The sequence below is a fragment of the Onychomys torridus genome, chromosome 4 (assembly GCF_903995425.1).
Source record: "Onychomys torridus chromosome 4, mOncTor1.1, whole genome shotgun sequence".
Lineage (NCBI taxonomy): Eukaryota > Metazoa > Chordata > Mammalia > Rodentia > Cricetidae > Onychomys > Onychomys torridus.
This window is the reverse complement of record NC_050446.1, coordinates 80,659,664-80,682,673: the sequence shown is the minus strand read 5'-3', so window position 1 is coordinate 80,682,673 and position 23,010 is coordinate 80,659,664. Positions and strand designations below refer to the sequence as shown.

Below are 23,010 nucleotides of genomic sequence, written 5' to 3'. Positions count from 1 at the left end.
TTTTAAAAAAGAAAGAAAGAAAAGAAAAGAAAAGAAAAGAAAAGGAAAGAAAGAAAGAAAGAAAGAAAGACAGAAAGAAAGAAAGCACACAGAACATGAGCATTCTTCTCCCTGCTCTCTGACTGTGGAAACAATGTGACTTGCTTCATAGTCTCCTGCTGCCATAACTTCTACACCATGTCAGACTGTTCAAGGGGACTCTGAGCTCTAACAGACTCATTTCTTGTCAGATCAGCTGGTCATAGCAATGAGAAAAGTAATACAGTACTTCATATTTCACATGTCACGGAACTTTAGAATTCACTGTTCGGATACCTTCTCCATCAGATGAGACTTCTTAGTGAAGATAGTTTATTTTATTTTTTCCTGTATGTCCACCACCTATGCTAATGCCTACATAGTGATTAATAATACATATAGGTATTAATAGTTAATAATTTAAATGTATTCATTTGGTCAGCAAATATCAAGTAGTCGCCCATCAGCTGTGTACAAAATATGCACACTAAATAATAGCAAGCTCACCTTTTACACATATAATTCATTTGAACAACATGATTTAAAACTTTGATTTAGACAACTGAACAAACTACAAATTTAGAGAATATTTGTACTCATATGTAAAATAAGGACTGATTTTCCTTGTGTATTTTGATCCTATAGAATGAATGAGGAAAACTCAGTTTTTACAAGTCAGCAAAGATAGGAAGAGGAAATTTTTGTGACTCTTAAACTTACTAAACAGGTGTCTGGTTTCAGTTACAACAAGAGAAATGTAGTTTAAAACTATAATACTGCCATGTCAGTGTTTTAACCAGCGTCATGGTGTTCTAAAGTGTTTGTCGAGATACTTCATTAGCAGTAGAGGGAAAATCATACTTCCATTCTTGCTGATCAGAGCACACGCGGTAGTAGAGTGCAGGATGCCTTGGCAGGTCAAAGCACTTGCTGCACTTGCTGCACTTGCTGCACTGGCCTAACCACCTGGGTTTGCACACCCAACCCTCATCAAGAGGACAGGGGAGAGCCCACTCTACAACGCTGACTAGAGTCCACATGTGTCCACACTTAACATACATCACACACATGCACACACACACACAATTTTAAGAGAAATTTTAAATATAGCTTCTGTAAAGGATAATATTTTGTAATAGCCTTCAAAATTTAACTCATGAATATATTTACTCAGCTTTAGAATATGTAAAAGCCATTCATGCAGCATATTTGAATAGTGAAAGATTGAAAATAACCTAAATGTCTACTAGTAAACAAGTGGTATGTATCATACTATATCTGGAGTGTAAAGTTGTTTATATTAAAAACTAATACAGGAGAATTGGGTATATTCAAAAGTTTGTCACATGTTTAGCCTAGTGTAGATGTGACTGAGAACCTAGGAGAAATGTAGCTCATCTACTTAGGACAGAGAAGTTAACTGACAGGTTGAAACTTAGAGGAAATGGAGGGAATGCTTAAACCTCAGTGGTAATTGGCATGTTCTTTATCTATTGTTTATTAGGTCATTTATTGATTTGGGGATTTTTTTTTGCTGTGTTTAACTTTTGGAGTTCTTTATAGATTATGAATATTAACCCCCTTTCATATGCCTAGTGGGTAAAAATTGTTAACCATTAAAGTCGGCAGTTTCTTTCCTCTGCTGTTTCTTTTGCACTATAGAAATGTTTTCATTATATGTCAGCCCATTTTTGGATCCTTGAGATGATGTCCTGTGCTGTTGAGGCCTTCCCATCCTGTGCCTGTGCCTTAGTGTCTGATCTTTTTTTCTCTAGTAGTTTCAGCCTCAGCTCTTATATTCATTCAGTTCTTTGATCCATCCATTGATTTTTGTACAGGGTAAGAGATACTGATTTAGTTTCCTTCTGTATATTGTTATTCACTTTCCTAGTACTTTCTGCTCAGGAGATTATCTTTTCCCTATTATTCTGTGTGGTGGCTAGGTGTTTTTTGTTTGTTTGTTTGTTTTTTGTTTCTTGTTTTTTTGTCAACTTGACATGAGCCCCGTGCATCTGGGAAGAGGAAATCTCAATTGAGAAAAATGCCTACATCAAATTGGCCTGTAGTCAGGTCTGTGGGGTATTTTCTTGATTAATGTTTGCTATAGTAGGGTCCAGCTCATTTTGTGGATGTTATCACCCCTGGGTGGGTAATCTTGGGGTATAGAAGAAAGCAGGCTGAGCAAGCCATGGAGAGCAAGCCAGTAATCAGGATTCCTCCATGGCCTCTACCTCAGTCCCCGCCTCCAGCTTCCTGCTTTATTTAGTTCCTGCCCTGACTTCTCTCGGTGATAGAGTTTGAGCTTGGAGTTGTAAGGTGTAATAAAACCTTTCCTCCCTGAGTTGCTTTTGGTAATGGTTTTCAGCAGAGCAATAGAAAACAAACTAGGACATTCTAGTTTCCCTTCTCTTGCTTTGATAAGACTGACCAACAGCAATGTAGGGGCAAAAGAGTGTCTTCGGTTTATCCAAGTCACAGGTCCATCATTGCTAAATCAAATTAGGAACTCAAGCAAAAACTTGAAACAGAGACCATGAAGGAAGTGCTTCCTGACTTGCTTGCAGATAGCTTGCTTTTAAGTTGTTTAATTTAATAATTTTAATTAAATATAAATATAATGACATTTTCCTTCTTTCCCTTTCCTCCATCTAATGCCTCCCATACACCCATACACTCTTGCCTTTCTCTCAGATTTACAGTCTCATTTTACTAATTTTGGTACACATATACATAAATATGTAAATATAACCTGTTCATTTCATATAATGTTACTTGTATGTATATGATTTCAGGGATGACAACTTGGTATTAGATAAACAGTTGTGGGGCTTTTCCCCACTATTTTTCCAGCTCTCAGCATTTTTTTGGTTGCCTGTAGTTGAGATTTCCCCCTTTCCATGTTATTATGTCTTTTGGTGTCTTCCTTGTTTAGGTAGCCACCTTCTTGACAATTAATGGATGTAGCTTCCCTGATATTTCTTGGAGACACAAGAAAAACACATCAGACTTTCTGTGTCTCTGGTTCTTTCCATCTTTCCATTCTGTCTTCCATGATGATTCCCCTAGCCTTAGGTCCAGGAGTTGTGTAGCTGAAGTTTTCCTGTGTCCTGTCTGGCCCAAGGTCAGGACAAATCTCTCTCACCTGCCTTTTCCGCAGCCACTGGGACCCAAATAAACACACACAGGCTAATTTTATTTTTAAACTATAGCCACGGCAGGCTTCTTGCTATCTAGTTCTCATATCTTAAATTAACCCATTTCTATAAATCTATACTTTGCCACGTGGCTTCTGGCTACTGGTACTTTTACATCTTGCTTCTTACAGTGGCAGCTGGCAGCCTCTTCTCTGCTCTATCTTTCTCCTCTCTCTTTATCTATTTGGATTTTCCACCTGCCTCTAAGCTACCTTGCCAATCAGAGCAACGTATTTTTACAGCATACAGAAAGACATTCCTCCATCAGAGTTGTGTTGTAGATGTCTTTGTTGAAGCAAGGAACCACATGGTCAGTTATTCTCTGCATTTTGATAGGTCATGATGTACTATAATGGTCTCCATTGCAAAGAGAAGTTTCCTTGATGAGAGGTAAGAGCTATGCTTGGCTATGGATATAAAGATAGATTTAGAATGCAACTAGGAATTACACTTGTTTAATAGAGTTGGCTGTTGTAGATTCTCCTCAAGATTCATGACTTCACTAGCTGCAGCTAGGTTTCCAGTACCAGGCATGAGTACCAATCAGAGAGCTGTTAGTTACCACCAAGATTGGTGTGCCATTGTTCTGTCCTTAGGGATATTTTGCCATCCTGGTCATTGCTATGGTTCACAAGCATCATAGCTGGATAGGACTACTGGTTGCTTCCCTTCCTTGGAGCTTGCATGGTAGATTCTGGTGCCATGAAACCTAGGCCCCAGAGAGAAGGCTTTCCAATCAGATCCAACTGATCCTCTGGGTCCTGTGTTCTAAAGTACATGGAATCTTCAGCAATAAGGAGTCCTCTTCAACCTCTGGGGGGCAATCAAAGGGTACAACAATAGCTTCTAATGTTTTGGGAGTCTCTTGTCTCCCCTGGCCAACAGTTCAGAATGGTGCTTCTTAGGCCTGGTATTGAGGTTTTATGAGTCTTTCTGTTGCTCTTGGGATGAGTTTTGTCAACCAGCTGGGAAAATCTAATTTAAACTATAGGTAACTACATGTATACACATAGAATTATATGTATTATATGTAATGTTAGTTAAATAGGTAATACTATGATTCCTTATAACTTTTTCATGCATCTTTACTGTTATTTTACCCTCCTCCATCCCTCTCCTTCTGTGTTAACCATGATTTCCCCTCCCTAATTAGAGTGGTTGTTCCCACCCCCTAGTTTTTCCCCTTTCAAACCACTTGTGTCCTGCTATTCCTTTCTCTGTTGCCTCTCACCCCATGACTCCAGTTCACTTTCTCAGTTTCTGTGGTTACACCAGATTATATGCTCACATCCAAAGATCTGAAGTTAAGAGCAACATATGAGAGAGAGCATAAGACATTTTGCCTTTCTTGATCTTAGTTATCCCGCTCAATATAATTTTTCTAGTTCCAGCCATTTACCTGAAAATTTTATTATTTCATTTTTCTTTATAGCTTAACGGTATTCTAATATATATGTGTGTGTGTATGTGTATAGATATAGATGTGAACAACATTTTCACCATCCATTCATCAGCTAAAGGACATTTAAGTTGTTTCCATTTCCTGCCTGTTGTGTATAGAACAGAAATGAATAAGGCTGAGCAAGTGTCTGTGGAGTAGGAGGTCAAGTCCTTTGGGCATATGCCAAGGGGTGGTATAGCGAGGTCATGTGGTAGATTTATTTTTAACTTTTAGAGGATTCTCCACAAAGTACAGAGTGGCTGGACCAGTCGCAATCCCACCAACGGCGAATGAGGATCCCCTTTCCCACACCCTCTCCAGCATTTGCTGTCAGTTGTCTTGTTGATCTCAGCTGCTCTGACAGGGTTGAGATGAAATCTCAAAGTTGGAATGAATTTTTTTAAAGATATTTCTTAACCATTCTTATTTCTTCTTTTGAGAACTCTTCTCTTTCAGGTCCCAGGCCTACTTTGGAATGGGTCTTTTGTATCATTTAGTTCTTTTTACTTTTTTTTTTTTTTTAGTTCTTTCTATATTCTAGATATTAATCCTCCGTCAGAAATATTGCTGACAAAGATTCTCTCCAGTTCTTTGGTCTTCCTCTTCGCTTGATTGTTTCTTTTTCTGTGTAGAAATATTTTTCATTTATTTTACATACCAACTGAAGTTTCCCTCCCTCCTCTCCTCTCATCCCCCACTCCCCTGCTTCCTATCTACCCTTCTCCCCTTCCACTCCTCCTCCATCTTCATTCAGGAAGGGGCAGGCCTCCCATGGGCTTGAGCAAAGTATGGCACATCAAATTGAGGCAGGACCAAGCTCCTCCCCTTGGGCAAGGTAATCCAGCATGGGGAACAGATTCTCAAAAGGATTTGGGTCTAATTTTATTATTTCAGTGTGGACATCCAGTTTTCCCACCACTATTTGTTGAAGACGATGTAGTTTCTACAGTGTATCTTTGTGGCCCATTTGTGGAAAAAAATAGATGATTCTAGTAGCACACACTTATGTTTGGGTCTTCTGTTTCATTCCATTGATTTTCATGACTATTTTTGTGCCAGTGCCATTTTTATTTTATTACTATTGCTCTATGAGCCTGTGGGGGCCATTCTTATTCAAACCACCATTCCTGGAATGAAACACAGTTATGTGATGTGATCTTGAAACTAGTTTGTACATATTTTATTGAGATTTTTCATCTGTACTCATCAGGGATATTTTCTTGACTTGAAGTATAGCATTCCATGTTTTCCTGACTTCTTAGGGTTGTTAATGAGAGATATAGTGCTATTTTGATATGTTTGCCCTGCATGTTCATGTTCTAGTTTTATAACTTGTATTATTTCTTTTTAAAATATATATTTATTATTTATTTATTTGGTGAATGAGTGTGTGTTCTTGTCATGGTCTGTAGATGGAGGTCAGAGTACACCCTTCGGGAATTGATTATCTCTTTATACTATGAGAGACCTAGGGATGGAACTCAGATCATCGCATTGGCAGCAAATGTTCACCCTCCCAGCCATCTCTCTGGCCCTAATATTATTTCTATTGCTTTGTATTTTTGACATCTTGATTGTGGTCAAAGTTTCTTCCCTGGTCATGTCTATTTGGGGTTCTAAATGCCTCATGTTTTAATGTCAATTCCTTTCTCTCTATTTGAAAAATATTTTATTATAGTGCTATTCAACAGCTCCCGTGGCTTTTAATCTCAGCTCCTTCTGTGCTATGGCTTCTTGGGTTTGGTCTCCTGATTTTAAGTGTGGTATTATCTTTACCATGGCCCCTATTGCTGACTCATCATGCATGATCTGGTTTGTCTGTGCTTTCCACATTTTTTAAGGTGGATATTTTACCATGTATGTCCGGCATTTCTGTTTGGTTGATTTCAGAATCTCAGTTTCCTTGATAATGTTATTCTCTGTTTTTGTATTTAAATTTCTCTTCCTTGTTGCCAATCTTTTCATCTACTTTGCTAATGTTCTTAGCCAAGTTCTCAGCTGATTTCCTTGCTTTATTCATCTGCTTATTTGACTCCTCCATGGGTCCTTGAATCCTTTCAAAAGTGAGATTCTGAAATCCTTCTCTGGCACTTGAACTATCTCATGTCTTTCATTTCAGACTCTTGGGAGCCAGGAGCTTGTAGAAGTTTATTGGCTTGGTTTCTCATTTGTGTATTTTGTTGTTATTGTGTTTTGTATATCTTTTGGAATGATTATGCCCCCCAGTTTTTCTGTTTTATGGGAGTCTTCTTGGTGCCTTGTGTTTGCTTGGGTTATGTTCCCAGTACTATTTAGGACAAAAACTGACTATAGTAACCAAGAATTATTTGACAACAATTCGGATGTAAATCTATAGTAACAGATACTAGGTATTCAGTTATGTCCCTGATAAGGTTCAGGCAGAGGTACATCAGGTGGTATGGGGGAAGCATAGTTTATAGGTCTCTAGATCTGAGGGTATTTTTTAAAGTGAACTGAAATAGGAGGGGGGAAAGGAGCACACATACAAGTAAGGAGGGGAGTATGTATTACAGACTAGGGATACAAACTGCACAGTCTTAAGTGCTTATTTGGTCAAGATCTGAGCTAAAAACAAATAGCGGCACAATTGAAATATAAAGGTTTCATCTTTTAAAAAGTTAAAGTAAATGGAAAATATAACATCTAGTATTTCTTCTAGACACACACACACACACACACACACACACACGGTTTTTCCCACACCAACATTTGGGTTTTGTAACTACCTCTGCAAAGTGGAGAGAAGACATGTAGTCTCAAAAATGCAATCGAGTTGGATCCTGCTTGTTTCCCTTCCAAATGCCACACAGTCTATGCCTGAGAAAATGCCTCTGCTCTGCTCTGCTGGTTGGACATGCTTCTTGTGTTTCCATGGTGCTGTGTAGGCCGTGGCATAGGTGAAGTTTCCTGTGTCTTGTTTAGTTGCTTTCACCCCAGGGTGGTTGTGGACGTTCTCAGCATTGGGTTCCTGCGCAGTACTTCCACCCCAGCATCTCTGGCTGCCCTGCCTGTCTCTCCACTCAGGGTGTTCCCAGCTTGTGGTTACTTGCCTAACAAGCAGCCTGTCTCTGGCTACCAATCTCCTAGAGTTCTCTAGCTGACATCAGGATAGCCCTTTCTTGTCAGCTACCACCTACCCAAAGCCCAGTAGGGACCAAGGGTTATGGCTAGATGCCAGTTGCTGCTTCCCTTGGAGGTTTCTTCTCCATGAGACTTAAGCTCATCTTGCTTGTGTTTGTGCCAACCTTCCTTTTCCCCACACTTCTCACTTGGCTTCACACTTCCTTTGATGATTTGCAATGTTCTTTGACTCTTCTTCTGTTAAGGATAGAAGATATCCCTTCTGACCTCACTTTGTGTGTGTGCTCACATGGAGGCCTGGATTGATGTCTGGAGTCTTTATTTGTTGTTGTTGCTGCTGCTGCTATTGTTTTACAGTGATGAGAACAGAACTTAAAGCCTCATACTTGCTAGGCAAGCATCTCTCACTGAGCTGTATTCCAGCCCAACACCATGTCTTTCTTCAGTTATTTTCTCTCTAAGTTTTGGGACAGCATCTCTTATTGAACTTGGAAATCACCAACTGGCTGGCTGGCCAGTGAGCATCAGTGAAATGCTGGTCTCTGACCTTCAAGGACTTTTCAGATGGGTAATGGGAATCTTAACTTAGATCCTCATGCTTGTGTAGCATGACTGAGCATCTTCTCAGCCCCTCTTATCCTAACTTATACTTCAAGAGATCACAAAAAGGCAGAACCACCGTCTTTCCTGGGACTTCCATTGTTTCTTTGTAAATTATAATTTAGAATGTTCTCCTATTTATTCAGTATTCTATTTTTTTCTGGGGTGTTGCTGAAATACTATATAATCTACAGTGACTTCCTTTTTCATGCTGCATGAAATATTACTTCCACTTCCATTGCTTTACTTTCTTCAATACATTATTTAGAGCAGGAAGTCATGTATCCATTTCAGCGCTTCCCGAGTCTATTTCAGGGTGTGAGAAAGAGAATGTTTTGCTTCATTGGTATGTAATGTATATTCCATACAATGAATTAATAAGTAAATTAAATAATAGCAAATTGCAATCATTAATATTACCATAAGTAATCACTTCTTTTTACTTTATTGTCAGTGCTCAAATTTAAGTTTGCTTCTGTTTACAAATGCATGCCTCCAGTTTAAGAAATAAGAACTATGTCTGGCTTCTTTGCTGTCTTTTTTTTCTTTTTCTCTTTTTTCTTTTTTGGCCCATTACAATAATTTTATGTTCAGTGACTAACCTGTACCAATGATCCTTGGCCAGCACTTGTGTTCATCTTCTTTTCTAAATCTAGGCATTACTTTGCAATTCCCAGTTTGAAAATAAAGCAAACAAAAACATTTAGCTTTCTATATTTCCTTGAACAAAATGAAGTTTCACTATTTTGGTTTAAGAGTAAAGAAGTAGAAGTAGTCCAGAATGAGGTATATCAATGATCAGAGATGCTCTTTAAGTAAACTGTTACCAAATCCAACAAGTGTAGTCCTAGTCTATTTGGGGAATATGAGGGTGTGGATACAGAAGTTAAGCACTTAGTAATGCATAACTGTGTCACTCAATCCAATGAATATTTAGTTCTAAGAATCCTTCCTGTCTCACTAATGATTTAGTTTTTCTGTCATAGGTGGACTTGTCTTCTCCCTGATTGTTAGTACCTACTCACTCCTCACCTTCAGATTGCTGGCCTGCAGTGCATTCTGGATTTTACTTCAGAATTGTAGGACTCTAGTACGACAGTCTTGGAGCGAGTCATGGCAGCATATCAGACTCAGGTTATAACTAGTGGTTTCAACACAACAGTTCTGCTAGATAAGTTAATATGTCAATGTGCAACAAATCTATTCAATAAAACAATAGAATTACAAAGAACACTGATAAATTTTCTGATTCTCTAATGAATCATAACTTAGTAATAATATTCATATTATGTTCAAATTTATACAACATTAATTGCCAATGTTGAATAGATTATTTAGAGAGCATAGTAAGATCATGATTAGTCCAGTTCTAGTGATTGAGCTGGGGCTCTGCATGGTTTAGTGGGTGGTTGGAATCTTGCTGTCTGTTTTGCCATACGCTCGCTGACAGTGGTGAGACAGAGCTTATGTAGACTATTCGTGTGTTTCCTCTGTAGTTTGTTGCTTCCTAACACACTGGAGCTCTAGTGTGGTCCTGTTGGAGTGGGCTGTTATTCTGTTGCTCAGCTTTCCTCCTGGACTCCCATCAGATTGCATTTTTTAGCATAGTGAAAACTTCTTTTTTTCTCTATTCTACAGATGATAAAGTAAAAGGTAGTTTATGGATAAGCAATGAAAGTTGTCATATGTAAAATTCAAGCAACATGTTCTTAGCACATGAAATAAATGAACTGCTTTTTCATGATAGGTTGAAATAAATTGCAATTTAATTTTTACGACAATGATATTTTTATAGATAAACACTGGTAGAGTAACAACAATAAGATTTCATTTTCAAAGGAAATTGCTAGGTCTCAAAAGATTCTAGTATTTCAGAAATCTGACAGTATGCTAATATGTGTCTTGGATAGAAAAATTTGCAAAACTTTTTTATCCTATAAAAATATATTTATTTTGTTTTCCTTTATTAAAAGATTGAAATCTTTCATCAGTGAATGAAAACTTTGTGTCTACCTTAATAATATTTTTGCTGTCATATTTGGTCTTGGCATCTAAATAAGTTAGTAACAATTATAGTAAGAAAATTTACCAGTTTTATTTTTACATTTTAATGAATTGTTTGTGGTCTGTATGTAAACTGTCATAGCATGAAATCAATTTTCTGCCTTGATTCATCCAAAATCTCAGAATTCTAGCACACTAATATTATAATTAAAAACATTAAAAGTGACGGCAACTTAAAAAGCATACCTTGCGTTTTGGTAATTTGGTATATTTCTGTGAGTGCATGGGACTTCAAGAACCTTCAATCAACTAATAAATTTATTAACTCAAACTTAAAAGAAGTGAAAAGTCTCTCTTTCTTTCTCTCTCCCCATGGTCAGTCTGCTAAAATAGATTATTCATGCTTATTTGATTCAGGTAGGCTTTTGCAAGCTTCCCTACCAGGCCTGGGAATGTGGTACATTGAGGCCTTTTCAGAGGCTTCTGACATAGACCAAGCTTTTATTGCATGGTGTTTTATTATAGCCAAATCCTAGTCTCCACCCAGTTTGTAGGCACTCAGCTTATTCTTTTGAATCAGGAAAGGTTATCACCTACCTTAATCCATGCTACTGCATGGATTAAGGACACCAGTGTGCCCCAGGATTCCCAAAGAGGATCCTGGAAACTTCTGGTTTCTTCTTTTTTGCTGTCTTTACTAAATTCTATTGGGCCTTAGGGGGATTTGCATCTGAAATGGGCAACCTGGTGTTTTTCTCAATGAAGACATCAGATCAAAGTTCAGTTAGTCAAGGCCTTTCTGAAACATTAAGAGGGCTTGGACTTACACAATAAAAAGATGAGCTCTCGCAGAGATTGCAGTAAAAACATTCTGAACTATAATCCGGATAAAGAATCAATTATAGGCCAAAGAACAGACCTTGTTTAAATTGCTTTAGACTAATAACTTTACATTTAAAAACCTTTACACCATATTTTTAAGAAACTTATTTTAATCTCATATAATTTATTTGTCAGTGCTTTTCATAATAAATGGAGAATTTGTGTCTTAGGAACCATAATTCCACACATATTATTATTGCATTGAAAAGATTATATTGAAGCCAACTAATAGATGTCTTTCATTAATGAAAATAAATAGTACCTTATGGAGAGATGCACATTCATTTTATTTAGAAAATAAATGTCACACCCACAGACTCAATTTAGGAAAAATGCTTCTATTAGACTTCATGATGTTTTATTTCATGTGACTGTATAATTTGATGTTTATATGCACTAAATTTAGGAATATGAATCCTTGAAATCTTAAATGCACATAGCTAGTGTCAAGCAAACATATGTTTAACTGAATTAAAAAAAATTGTCATTCTGTAAGATAAGAACCCACTAAGAGTCTCACATTTTTGCAGAGACTATATTTGTTTTGAGCATCCCCAAGTTTGCCAGTTTCTTAGCACTCAGGAATGGTCACAATAAACATCAGGCCAGAGCATTTATGGACAGCTGTTCGTTGCCAGGTGGAATTTGTTAATAGTTCAACTTTATGTAGAAGGGTATGGGGGCAGGGAATGTATTCATTAAAATCAACCTAGAGTCCATTCAGAACAATAGTTAAAAGATTTTTACTCACATATATAAATAAATTCAATACCAATAGTTAGTTTCCTAAGAGAAAGATGATTTCTTGGAGAAACTGTTAATAAAGAACATAAAACCATGAACTAATGATCATGCCAAGTTTCTCATGGTCTCACATAATTCCCACACATCCTCTTACTCTCATGCATGCCTTGATCCTGTCTGTACTCTGATACATCTTACACCATCAGCTTCGTTTAAGTTTATAAGACATATTGTGCATGTGTACACATTGTCCTATGAGCATTTAGTTTCAATATGATGCTTAGATAAACAAATATAAATACTTGATTTCTTTTGGAGCTTCCAACCAATGAATTAATTTGGCTTAACTTCATTTAGTTCTTGTATCTCCTTATTCAATTTGTCATTAAGAAGGTGAGCTATTATACATAAATTATGAATTATGTATATTAAATTTTTAACTTAGAAAGAGATGTACAGAGTAGTTTTAAAATGAGAGAAGTATATGAATTATTATAAACTCTAGGAATCATTAACTGAAAAAACATGAGAGTAGAAAATTTAATTCCTCACTGTATATAGTTTGGCTAATAAAGGCTATTGTATGGGTCTTTAAATTCAATAAGTATGTGTGTATCAGCTTTTCCTCATTAGCTTGATGTAAGACAAAGAAATTATAGTGAAAAATAATGTTATTTTAATAACCAGCATAATTTTCCAGCAGGTTGGACCAGTGTCATCTTCACGATTTGGTCACTATTATGATGTATCAAAAAGGATTTCTCAGGAACTTCTAGGGAGTTCAAAATGGCATGGATTCTTCCTTCCAGAACACATAACTACAGAACTTAAGGGAGAATCCTGGTAAGTCAACTGCTCGTGTAACAGCAAATTCAGACTTCAGGTATCAGTAGATTGCATTTTTACCTCAATTTTGAATATTTCATATGCAAAGATATAGCCCAATAATGCTAGTTTTCTATAATATATAAGAAATTATACATGTATTTTGTAATATCCTATTATATGTTGTTTTTTATTTTTTTCTGGTTCTGTAAACTACTATAATGTAATAGACCTGGATACCAAGCTAGTTACAATTAGCTTCTTGCTAATACTTTTCAATAAGTGATCTTTTAAAGGATAAGTAAGTATATTTTTTCCCTTTTTAATTTTTTTTTATTGAGTCCTGTCTGAATTCAAACTATATGCCCAATTATGACCCTGAAATTTCTGATCCTCCTAAACTCTCCCTCCAGAAAGCTGGGGTTAATGGTATATGCCACTATACCTGGTTTTATGCAATACTGGGTCTTAAACCTAGTGCTTTTTGCATGCAAGGCAAGCACTCTTGACAACCACACTACATTTATCACTTTATGCTTTTTAATATTCCATTTATGTTAAGACATTATACTTTTAGTGATGCTGTAAGTAAAACACTCTGTACTTTATGTGGCAAGATAGTTTAGAGTTTTTTTTAAAAAACCTAACCTATTTATAGTGACAAAAATTTATTAAAGCAGAATTCTGAAAGTTACAGACTTGATATTAAATAATGTATAAGATATTTAGAAAACTTACTTTCAGTTCTTACTGCAGTAAGCTACTGAACAGATTGTAGCCTGTGGTTTGTTTGGTTTTTTTTGTTTGTTTGTTTGTTTTTAGCACTATCAAATCATCTTTAAAGTAAATTATTAGAGTTTATAGACAGGAAATTGTGAATTTAAATGACTTAACTGTCTTGTGTCTGTTCTAGAAATAATGCCAGAACATTTGGTCTACAATGTTCAATTTAAATCTTTTTTCAGAATGTTTTCACTTTGTTAACAAGTTCTCTACTCTATAGTCAGAAACATAAAATGGCACATGAATACTGTTTTAGTTTCAGCTGCTATGTTAAAGAAAGACTACTATGTGTTGGGTGCACTACTACACATCTTGCATTTACTACCTCCTGTCATCTCTTATATCATGAGCAAATATTTCTGTTTTCTAGAAGATATTGATGTATGTAGATCTTACAGGGTCTCAAATGAATGATGGAACCAGGAAGAATATGTTGTCGCTCTTTCTTTGTGCTTCATTCCTTCTGAAGGCTTTCGTGTCTGCCATTTTCATTGTTTTGTTGCAGACAAGAGAGTACCAATGAAAGAATGAAAACATGATTCTGGTACTGACTTCATGCTGCTGTGCTCTTGGTATCCCCCCTTGAAGTCAGAGAAGTCACAATACCCTCATGTAAAAGTTGGGGGCTAAGAAACAGAAATACCACTTATTTACCCATATTACTTTTGTTATTGTTAACTTTGAATCATTATGTCAATAAATACTAGTTTCCCAACTTTCACTGCCCATTGAATTAAATACACACACACACACACACACACACACACACACACACACATACACACACACACACACACACACACACACACATACACAAAAGCATGTGAGCAAAAAGTGATAATACCTGCATTCAAAGTTATTTCTGACTTAGAATTCTGTGATGGCAGTAATTCTATATGTTTCATTCAAAGAATGCTCAGCCATATAAATATGAAATGTGAGCTAGGCCCATAGCCGAGTTATAGAGTGCTTGCCTAGCATAGATTCAATCCTTAGTACCACAAAAATCAAAGAATGTATAAAGAATAGTGTAAACAAAAAAGACCATTCCTTTATCATTTAAAATAGGCGTATTTATTGTAAGGTGTAACTAGAGTTTTCCTGCCTGGCCCATTGTCAGGACAAATCTCTCTTACCCACCAGTCCCACAGCTGCTCAGACCCAACCAATTAAACACACAGAGACTTACATTACTTATAAACTGTATGGCCGTGGCAGGCTTCTTGCTAACTGTTCTTATATCTTAAATTATCCCATTTTTATTAATCTATAAGTTGCCATGTGGCTTGTGGCTTACTGATATCTTAACATGTTCTTCTCATCATGGTGGCTGGCTGGGTCTGTCTGTCTCAACCTTCCACTTCCCAGAATTCTCTTCTCTACTTGTCCCGCCTATACTTCCTGCCTGGCTACTGGCCAATCAGAATTTTATTTATACAGAGCCATATCCACAGCAGTAAGGAGCAAACGTTGTTATGCCAGATAATATGAGGTTTATATTCATTCATTCATTCAAGCAAAGGGAGGAAGAAATTAACTTTAGTCAACTGCCTCTTTCAATAAGGGGACTGTTCAGGTATATGACCATAGCCTATCCATTTAATTCTACAAACAGACTTTTAAGCTGAATAATACCATCATAGTTTATGAGAACTAGAGGTCAGAGATGCTAGGCAACTTTACTGTTGTTGCAAATAAGTCACTAAAGGCAGTGGTTCTCACCCTGTGGGTCGCAACACTTTGGGGTCAGATAACCCTTTCGCAGGGGTCTCATATCATATTTATATTATGATTCAGTAGCAAAATTACAGTCATGGAAGTAGCAGCAAAAATAATTTTATGGTTGTGGAATTATATTAAAGGGTTTCAGCAACCACTGCACTAAGGTAACACCCAAAAACATGTTTGTAACACCTCCACGTTGTGGGAAATATGTGGCTCACCAAGCTGAGGGGCAAAAAAATCTATACTTTGATAAACTATGAGGATGTAGTCAAATGGTCTTTAAAATGTATAATTGCTGGGATGTTTTTTGAAAGCTAGCAGTTTCTACACAGAATAGGAAAATTTATAGATTTTAATTACCAAGGCAGTATTTCATTTCATAGTAGTTAACTGATAATTCATTTATTTCATATTAAACTTAAATGCTTAATTAAATGTAATTAAACTTTAAACATGTAATTAAATTAATTTTGAATATGGGTACTTTACCATGTGAGATTTATTTTAATTTATGAAAAGTGTATGCTCATTTCACTGACATGAACTTTACTGGTTCATTTATAAAACAATAAAGCCAGGCCTTATACTTGTCTATACTTTTCCTATAATTAATACTAGAGGATATAGTTGTGTTCCACTACCATGTATGAGATACAATATATAATTTCATAATTTCTAAAGGTGCTATTGATAACATGTGAAGATTTTTTATAGCAAGTAAAACTGAAGGTTATTTGAAATTTGCAGTAATTAATTTTAAATTACTGGTAAGTTTATCTATAGAAAATGTTCATACATATACTATAAATTTTCAAATTAGAGCCTAGGCATAAAAACTTGATATATATCACAATATTGTTACTATTGCTTTGGAGAGTTGGTGCCTATAAGCCACAGCCCTGGGCAGGTGGAAGGGGAGGATCAGAAGCTAAAGACATATTCTGAGAATAATTCTGTAACTTTGATTTCCTTTTCACTTGGACATTGTTTTTAGTTAACCTTTGATAACAGGTATGTCCAATAACAGCAAATGGATTTGTTTCTTTACTAAAATATACTGCCATTTCACAGTCAGGACAACAGGCAGTTTTCCTGTTGATCAACAAACCTAACATACTACCCAACCTGCTATTCCCACTTGATTCATTGCCTTTCTGTTCCTGTGATAAAATATCATGACCAAGGAAATTTATGGAAGAAGGCATTTACTTTTTGGCTTATGGATCCAGAGGGATAAGAGTCCATTGTGGCAGCAAGCATGGCAGCAGTGGGCAGGCCTCATGGCTGGCACAAGAAGCTGAGAGCTCATATCTTCAACAAGAAGCACAAAGCAGAGAGGGTGAACTGGAAGTGGCCGGGGCTTTTAGTCTACAGGTCCACCTCCAGTGACACAACTCTTCTACAACTCTACCCCTAAACTCTGCAAAAAGTCCTACCAGCTGGGAACCAAGTGTTCAAATAACTGCACTATGGGATCAGCTCTCATTCAGATCACTGCACTGCTAAATCTTAGCGTCGTAGCCAGACTTGTGTGTTTAGTCCCTCGCCCCATATCAAATGATTTAGAGATTAGGGTCTACGTTATGGTTTGAATCTCGAATAGCCTGCACTCGGTCCCAGCTTATGTAACTATTATGAAGACATTGGAGCCTTTATGAAACAGAGTCTTGCTGGTTATTAGGAGCAGGCCTCAGAGTTAGAGCCCTGGTTCCAGTCCCATGGCCTGCTCTCTGCTACAGATTCCCATCACCATGAACTCCACCATACCTTTCTGCCATGATAGACTGAAATCTTTCTAAAATGGTGATGTATCTTTGCTACTATTACAAAATATGTGGGGTTGGGTGATGGATAAAAACCAGAAGTTTCTTTTCTCACAGGTGTGTATGCCAGAGACTCCAAATTCAATGTACTAGCAGGTTTACTGGGTAGTGAAGGCTACCAGGTGTGAGTCTCTCTACCAGGTATGAGTCTCTGTTATGCCTAGACTGATTCCTGGGTGTTTGCAAGCAGAGTTGAAGTTTTGTCAGGTGGAGTCAACAAAGCCAAACAGCCAAGTAACTTAGAAATTTAGAACTAGTGAACAAAGTGACAGTCTGTGAACTGTGAGCTAAAGAAAAATATTTGAAAACAACTGTTACTGGTTCATGAGAAAGAGGGAAGATGGTAGCATTGAAGAGAAAGAAGACAGCATCCAAATCTCCAAAACATTGAGGAAAGATTCTGAGGTTTCATACATGCTGAAGTGTACAGATAGAAAGGCAAAAATAGACAAATAGAACTATACGAAAAATATAGGCCGGGCCATGGTGGCGCACTCCTTTAACCCCATCACTTGGGAGGCAGAGGCAGGTGGATCTCTGTGAGTTCAAGGCCAGCCTGGTCTACAGAGCAAGATCCAGGACAGGCTCCAAAGCTACACAGGGAAACTTTGTCTCAAAAAAAAAAAAAAAAAGTGAAAATATAGTTCTATTCTCCACAGACAATACAATCACAGTCAGCAAGGCTCACCTCTCCAGAAGTATGTGAGCTCACATCAGAGATAGCACTTTTCAATTTGCAGGTAGTTAAAATAACACCTTGTGTTAGCGATGATATGGAAAAACATACACTCATATTAATTGTGAGAGTAAAAGTTATTGAAACGATCTTAGGAAGAGGAATCAAAAGTAGATTATCTACTATCTTTTTACTATTATTCCATTTCTGTGAATTTATCATAAACAATGACATGTTATCTCATATATATATATATATATATATATATATATATATATATATCTTACAATTGCTACAAAAAGAAAAAAAGAAGCCACTGAGATCATTAGTCACCATGATAAAAGCAGTCTTGTTCAGATGATAATGGTGAAGCCTCATTGGATTTAGGTACAAATATAAGGAGAAACTTGACCACAAATATCAAATAATAGAAAACTCAAGGTGCTTTGGTGCAAAGACAAATAGAGTAATATCTGTCAGAAGAGGGAGAATTAGAGGTGTTCTTATTGGGCAAAGAGAGGGTAGGGCCTATTCCCTTTGGGCTTCTTACAATAAAAATATCACAAACCTGGAAGCTTGACCCAAGAAGACTGCTTCTCATCATGCCAAGGATCTAGAAGTCCAAACTCAGGTCCGGGTCCCAATGCCAGGGTGCCTCCCAAACAGTTCAAGCTATTCAATTGTCTCACTTATCCAGAGGGCCTGATCCAGTTGGGGGCTCCACAGCTTTTGGTTCATAATTCATGTGTTTCGAATAGTTTGGCTATTTGTCCCTGTGCTTTTCCAATCTTGGTCTCAACAACTCACACTCTTACAGTCCCTCCTCTTTCTCTACAATTGGACTCCTGGGGCATATGTGGGGACACTTTGCTCAGCCTGGAAGGAGGGGACTGCACCTGCCTATACTGAATCTACCAGATTGAGCTGAATCCCCAGGGGAGTCTTGGCCCTGGAGGAGATGGGAATGGAGGGGAGGGGCTGGGGGGGAGGACAGGGGAACCCATGGCTGATATGAAAAATTAAAACACAAATATAATTTAAAAAAAAATACAATACAATAAAACAAAGCAACCAGCAGAAGAAGGAGGAGGAGGAGGAGGAGGGGGAGGAGGAGGAGGAGGGGAAAAAGAAAAGAAAAATGAAGATAGAGAATGGCCATGGAACGAGATAGTTAATTAAGATGTTACCAAGTGTAACTACAATAAGGTAAAGCGGTCCACCTTAAATGATGGCCTAGGAAGATTGAAAGTAGCTGAAATTGTAGAGAGATGATTATTTGATAATGACACTAACTGATGTGTGATAGTGAAAGGAAACAACTTAGGAAGGGTGAATAAATGGAGAAGACCAAGAAACTGAAAAGCAGAATATTAGAAAGGAAGTGGTGACCCAGGGTTGGATATCCCACACAACTCTTAGGGCCTGTAGGAGACATAATCTATTAATTTATCTAAGTCAGTTACTGCTGGGAGGCAATGTAGTGTCAGTCTGAGTTATTCTTCGTAGAGATTATCATATCCTCACTTAGCAGTCTCCATGCCAAACAGGGAATTGCTTAGCCATGGGGGGAAGTATTTTTTCCAGCTCTGGTCCAGAGGTCTCTGCTGGTCATTGATGTCTTCACACTCTTGAATGTGTTCTTAGACTCTGTGTGTTTCTCTCTCTGTTGAGCTTCCATAGTCAGACTCAAATTCATTGGTAGGTGAAAAGCAGGAAAAGAAAAGCCAGTAAATGACAGCCTTCAGGGTAATCCTAATGAAAATTTTAACTTGAAAATTACTTGTGAAAAGACTTCACAATCTCTGGAATCACATGCAAATTATATGCTAATAGACCTTTAGCTCAGCAATGTATTTTATACAGTTAGTTGAGGCATGTATTGTACCTATTGCCTTATAAAGTGTTTCTTACTGCTTGTCATAGTTGAATCCTTGAAGTACACATGCAAATAGAACTTTGATAAGATAAATTTTATTTTCCCATTGGCTTTCAAAATAATGTGAAAAAGTGCTTATCTTTATTTTAATTAATTTGTAATTATGGATAATTTTTGAGGATTATAGTCTTAATTTTTTATATGGCTCTGCTTTTCTCTCAAATATTTCTATCAGGTTTTTAAACACATATTTAAGTGGCCAGAGTTTCTTATTTTTAAATCCTAGCAAATTACTTTAATGAGAAAAATCATTCTTGAACCATATAATTTTAAAATCACGGTTGATAAGAGAGACAAGAGAAAATTTAAAGTTGCCTGTGTCGCACCTTGACCTGAGTTGTTGGCACAGATCAAGCCAGAGCTAGTTCCCAGGCCTTGGCATCTTCTTGCTGTGTGTGTGGTGGTGGATAGTTATCAATTATTTTATTACACGCCAAGTTAAGTACAGCCGAAGCACATTGGTGAAGATTTCACGGGTACAGCTAATACAGCTGGAAGCTCACTCCCTGCAACTGCAATCTGGAGTGCTTCATCTAATGAGCTGAAGGGAACCATACTCTAAGTTTCTGTGAACCATAGCAGTGTTTGTGAACCCCTTACACTCTCTATGCACTTCATTCAGAGGCTTTAAAATAGTGTAATTGAAAGAGCAAACTGTCATAGCTTTAGAATGTTTTCAGATTGGTTTGATTGGTTTGGTTTGGTTTGTGATGAGACATGCTCATTATATAGCCCTGGCTACTTGAAACTCACTATGTAGACTAGGCTGGCCTCCAACTCAGCAGAGGTCTGCCTGCCTCAGCCTCCCAAGCACAGGGATTAAAGGCATGTACCACCATGCCCAGCAAATATTTTCATTTTACATGCCATTTCTGTCCCTTAATGATATATAACCTTAGACAAGTCATTTATCCTGTAATGAGCCTTAATTTTCCCAACCACAAAATAAGGATAATGACTGTACTTTTATCACAGGGTATCCATCAAATGCTGTGACACCAAAGTCTTCAGTGTTTACTGTGTACCAAGCATTTTATTAACTGAAATGTCTAAAATCAGGTAGGCTTCTTAAACAGTATACCAAGAGTCTGCTTTTTGCCTGTAAATTTTTCTCTTATCAACTACTTATTATGATTCCATATTCTATTTTATATTTGTAATTTATCTTTTAACAGACAAAATAGTTATCTTTTTAAAGACAAAAATGTATCATTCTCCTGTTGCCCAAGCTTTTTTTTTTTTTTCATTTGTGAAACTAAAACTAATTTTAAGTACTTGGTATTTTAAGGTTCAAAATTAGTTCCAGGGCTACAGAGCTAGTTGAGTGATTGATAGCACCTGTTACTCTTGCAGAGAACTGGAATTTGATTCCCAACACCTACATGGTAGCTCATAATCATCTATAACTTCAATTGCAAAGAATCTAATGCTGCTTTCTGACCTCAGGCATAGTCATGCACATGTAGGCAAAACACTAATAATAAAAACAAATCTTAGAAATTAGTTCAAATTATTATTTGTATGCTTTATATTTCTGTATATTGTGATAGCTTTAAACACATAGAACTGAAGTTAGTTCATTTTAATTTAAAAATTGTTTTAAGTAATGAGTAAAGCAAAATAGTGTGTGTGATTCAAAATGGGCTTCTATGGGTCTAGAAAGATGGCTCAGAGGTTAAGAGCACTGACAGTTCTTCCAAAGGACCCAGAGGACCCAGGTTCAATTCCCAGCACCTACATAGTAACTCACAATTGTCTGTACCTCCAGTTCCACCCTCACACAGACATACATGCAGGTAAAAATACCAATGCACATAAAATAAAAGTAAATAATAATTTTAAAAAGTGGACAGCCTTTAAATATTTGAAATAGTCTAAACTTTGTTAAATGTTTGGAAATAGTAATAACAAAGCCATTGTTTTATTTGTAGACAAATATCCTTCTTGCAAACTCCTATCACTAGAAATATATGCACATGCGCATGCACACACACACACACACACACACACACACACACACATATACACACTAAAATTTCTCAACATCAGAAAACCAATAATAAAGCCAAAATTTCCAATGGAGATAGAAGATACTTATTTTCATCAATATGTATATATGTTACGGTTTTTATAAATACTGAATAGCAATGTGAAGTAACTAGTAGTGCTTAGTATTTTAGTAAGGCCCAAATCTCATTTTAAATGATTTCATCTTATTCATTCAGAAGTTAATATTAGTAATTATTATACATAAATGTGTTTATTTTTGCAAAAACTTTACTCTCTAAGAACTTCACTTACGTCAAGAAATTTATTACTTAAAAGATTCTAAGCATCATTAGCTAATGGATTATTTTATGTTGGTGATAAAGTGATTCAGATGTATTGGTTTTATGCCTTCACTTACGTTCTCCAAAATGAAATATTGAACAAGATCAAGAGACAATCTAAGGAATGAGAGGGGGAAAATGAGAGAGAGGGAGAACATATGAGAGAGAGCTTCATACTTTTTTTTTCTCTTTTGGTTTTTTGAGACAGGGTTTCTTTATGTAGCTTTGGAGCCTGTCCTAGAACTCACTTTGTAAACCAGGCTGGCCCCAAATTCACAGAGATTCACCTGCTTCTTCTTCCCAAGAGCTAGGATTAAGTTGTGCACCACCACCACCGGGCTTAATACCTCATGTTTTTATGGACACAAACAATTCAAAGGCAAAGAAAGTCGATTTTAAAAACAGGTAAAAGCAGTCCTGGCAGTGGTGGCTCACACCTTTAATCCCAGCACTTGGGAGGCAGAGGCAGACAGATCTCTATGAGTTTGAGGCCATCCTGGTCTATAGAGTGAGATCCAGGAAAGGCACCAAAACTACACAGAGAAACCCTGTCTGGAAAATCCAAAAACAAAAGCAAAAACAAAAACAAAAAGGCAAAGGACCTGAGTAGACATTATTCTCAAAAAAAGACATACAAGTAGACAACAGAGCTATGGGGAGAAAAAACCTTAAATATCACTGGTCATTGGCATATTATGTATATTAGGTATATTTTCATCATTAATGTAGCATCATGTATATTAAAGCCCCAATGAGATGTTGACTTGCAACTATTAGAGTGGCTGTTATCAACAAGGTAAAGAGTAAGTGTTGGTGAGAATATAAAGAAAAGAAATATTTGTAAACTTGGTAGATGTAGAAATTAGTATAAACTTAGAAAACAGCGTGACAGTTCATCACAAAATTCAAAGTACAACTATTGTTATC

General features: G+C 36.8%; 1 protein-coding gene across 2 annotated transcripts in view; it reads left to right on the top strand.

The window, feature by feature from the left end:
* The window catches only part of Elp4 (elongator acetyltransferase complex subunit 4), a 212,845-nt gene that overhangs the window by 48,333 nt on the left and 141,502 nt on the right, over window positions 1-23,010 (top strand). For both annotated transcript variants that reach the window (XM_036186477.1, XM_036186478.1), the window contains exon 5: window positions 12,689-12,828. In XM_036186477.1, coding sequence (XP_036042370.1) covers window positions 12,689-12,828 — 140 coding nt within the window. The remainder of the gene's footprint in view (window positions 1-12,688; window positions 12,829-23,010) is intronic.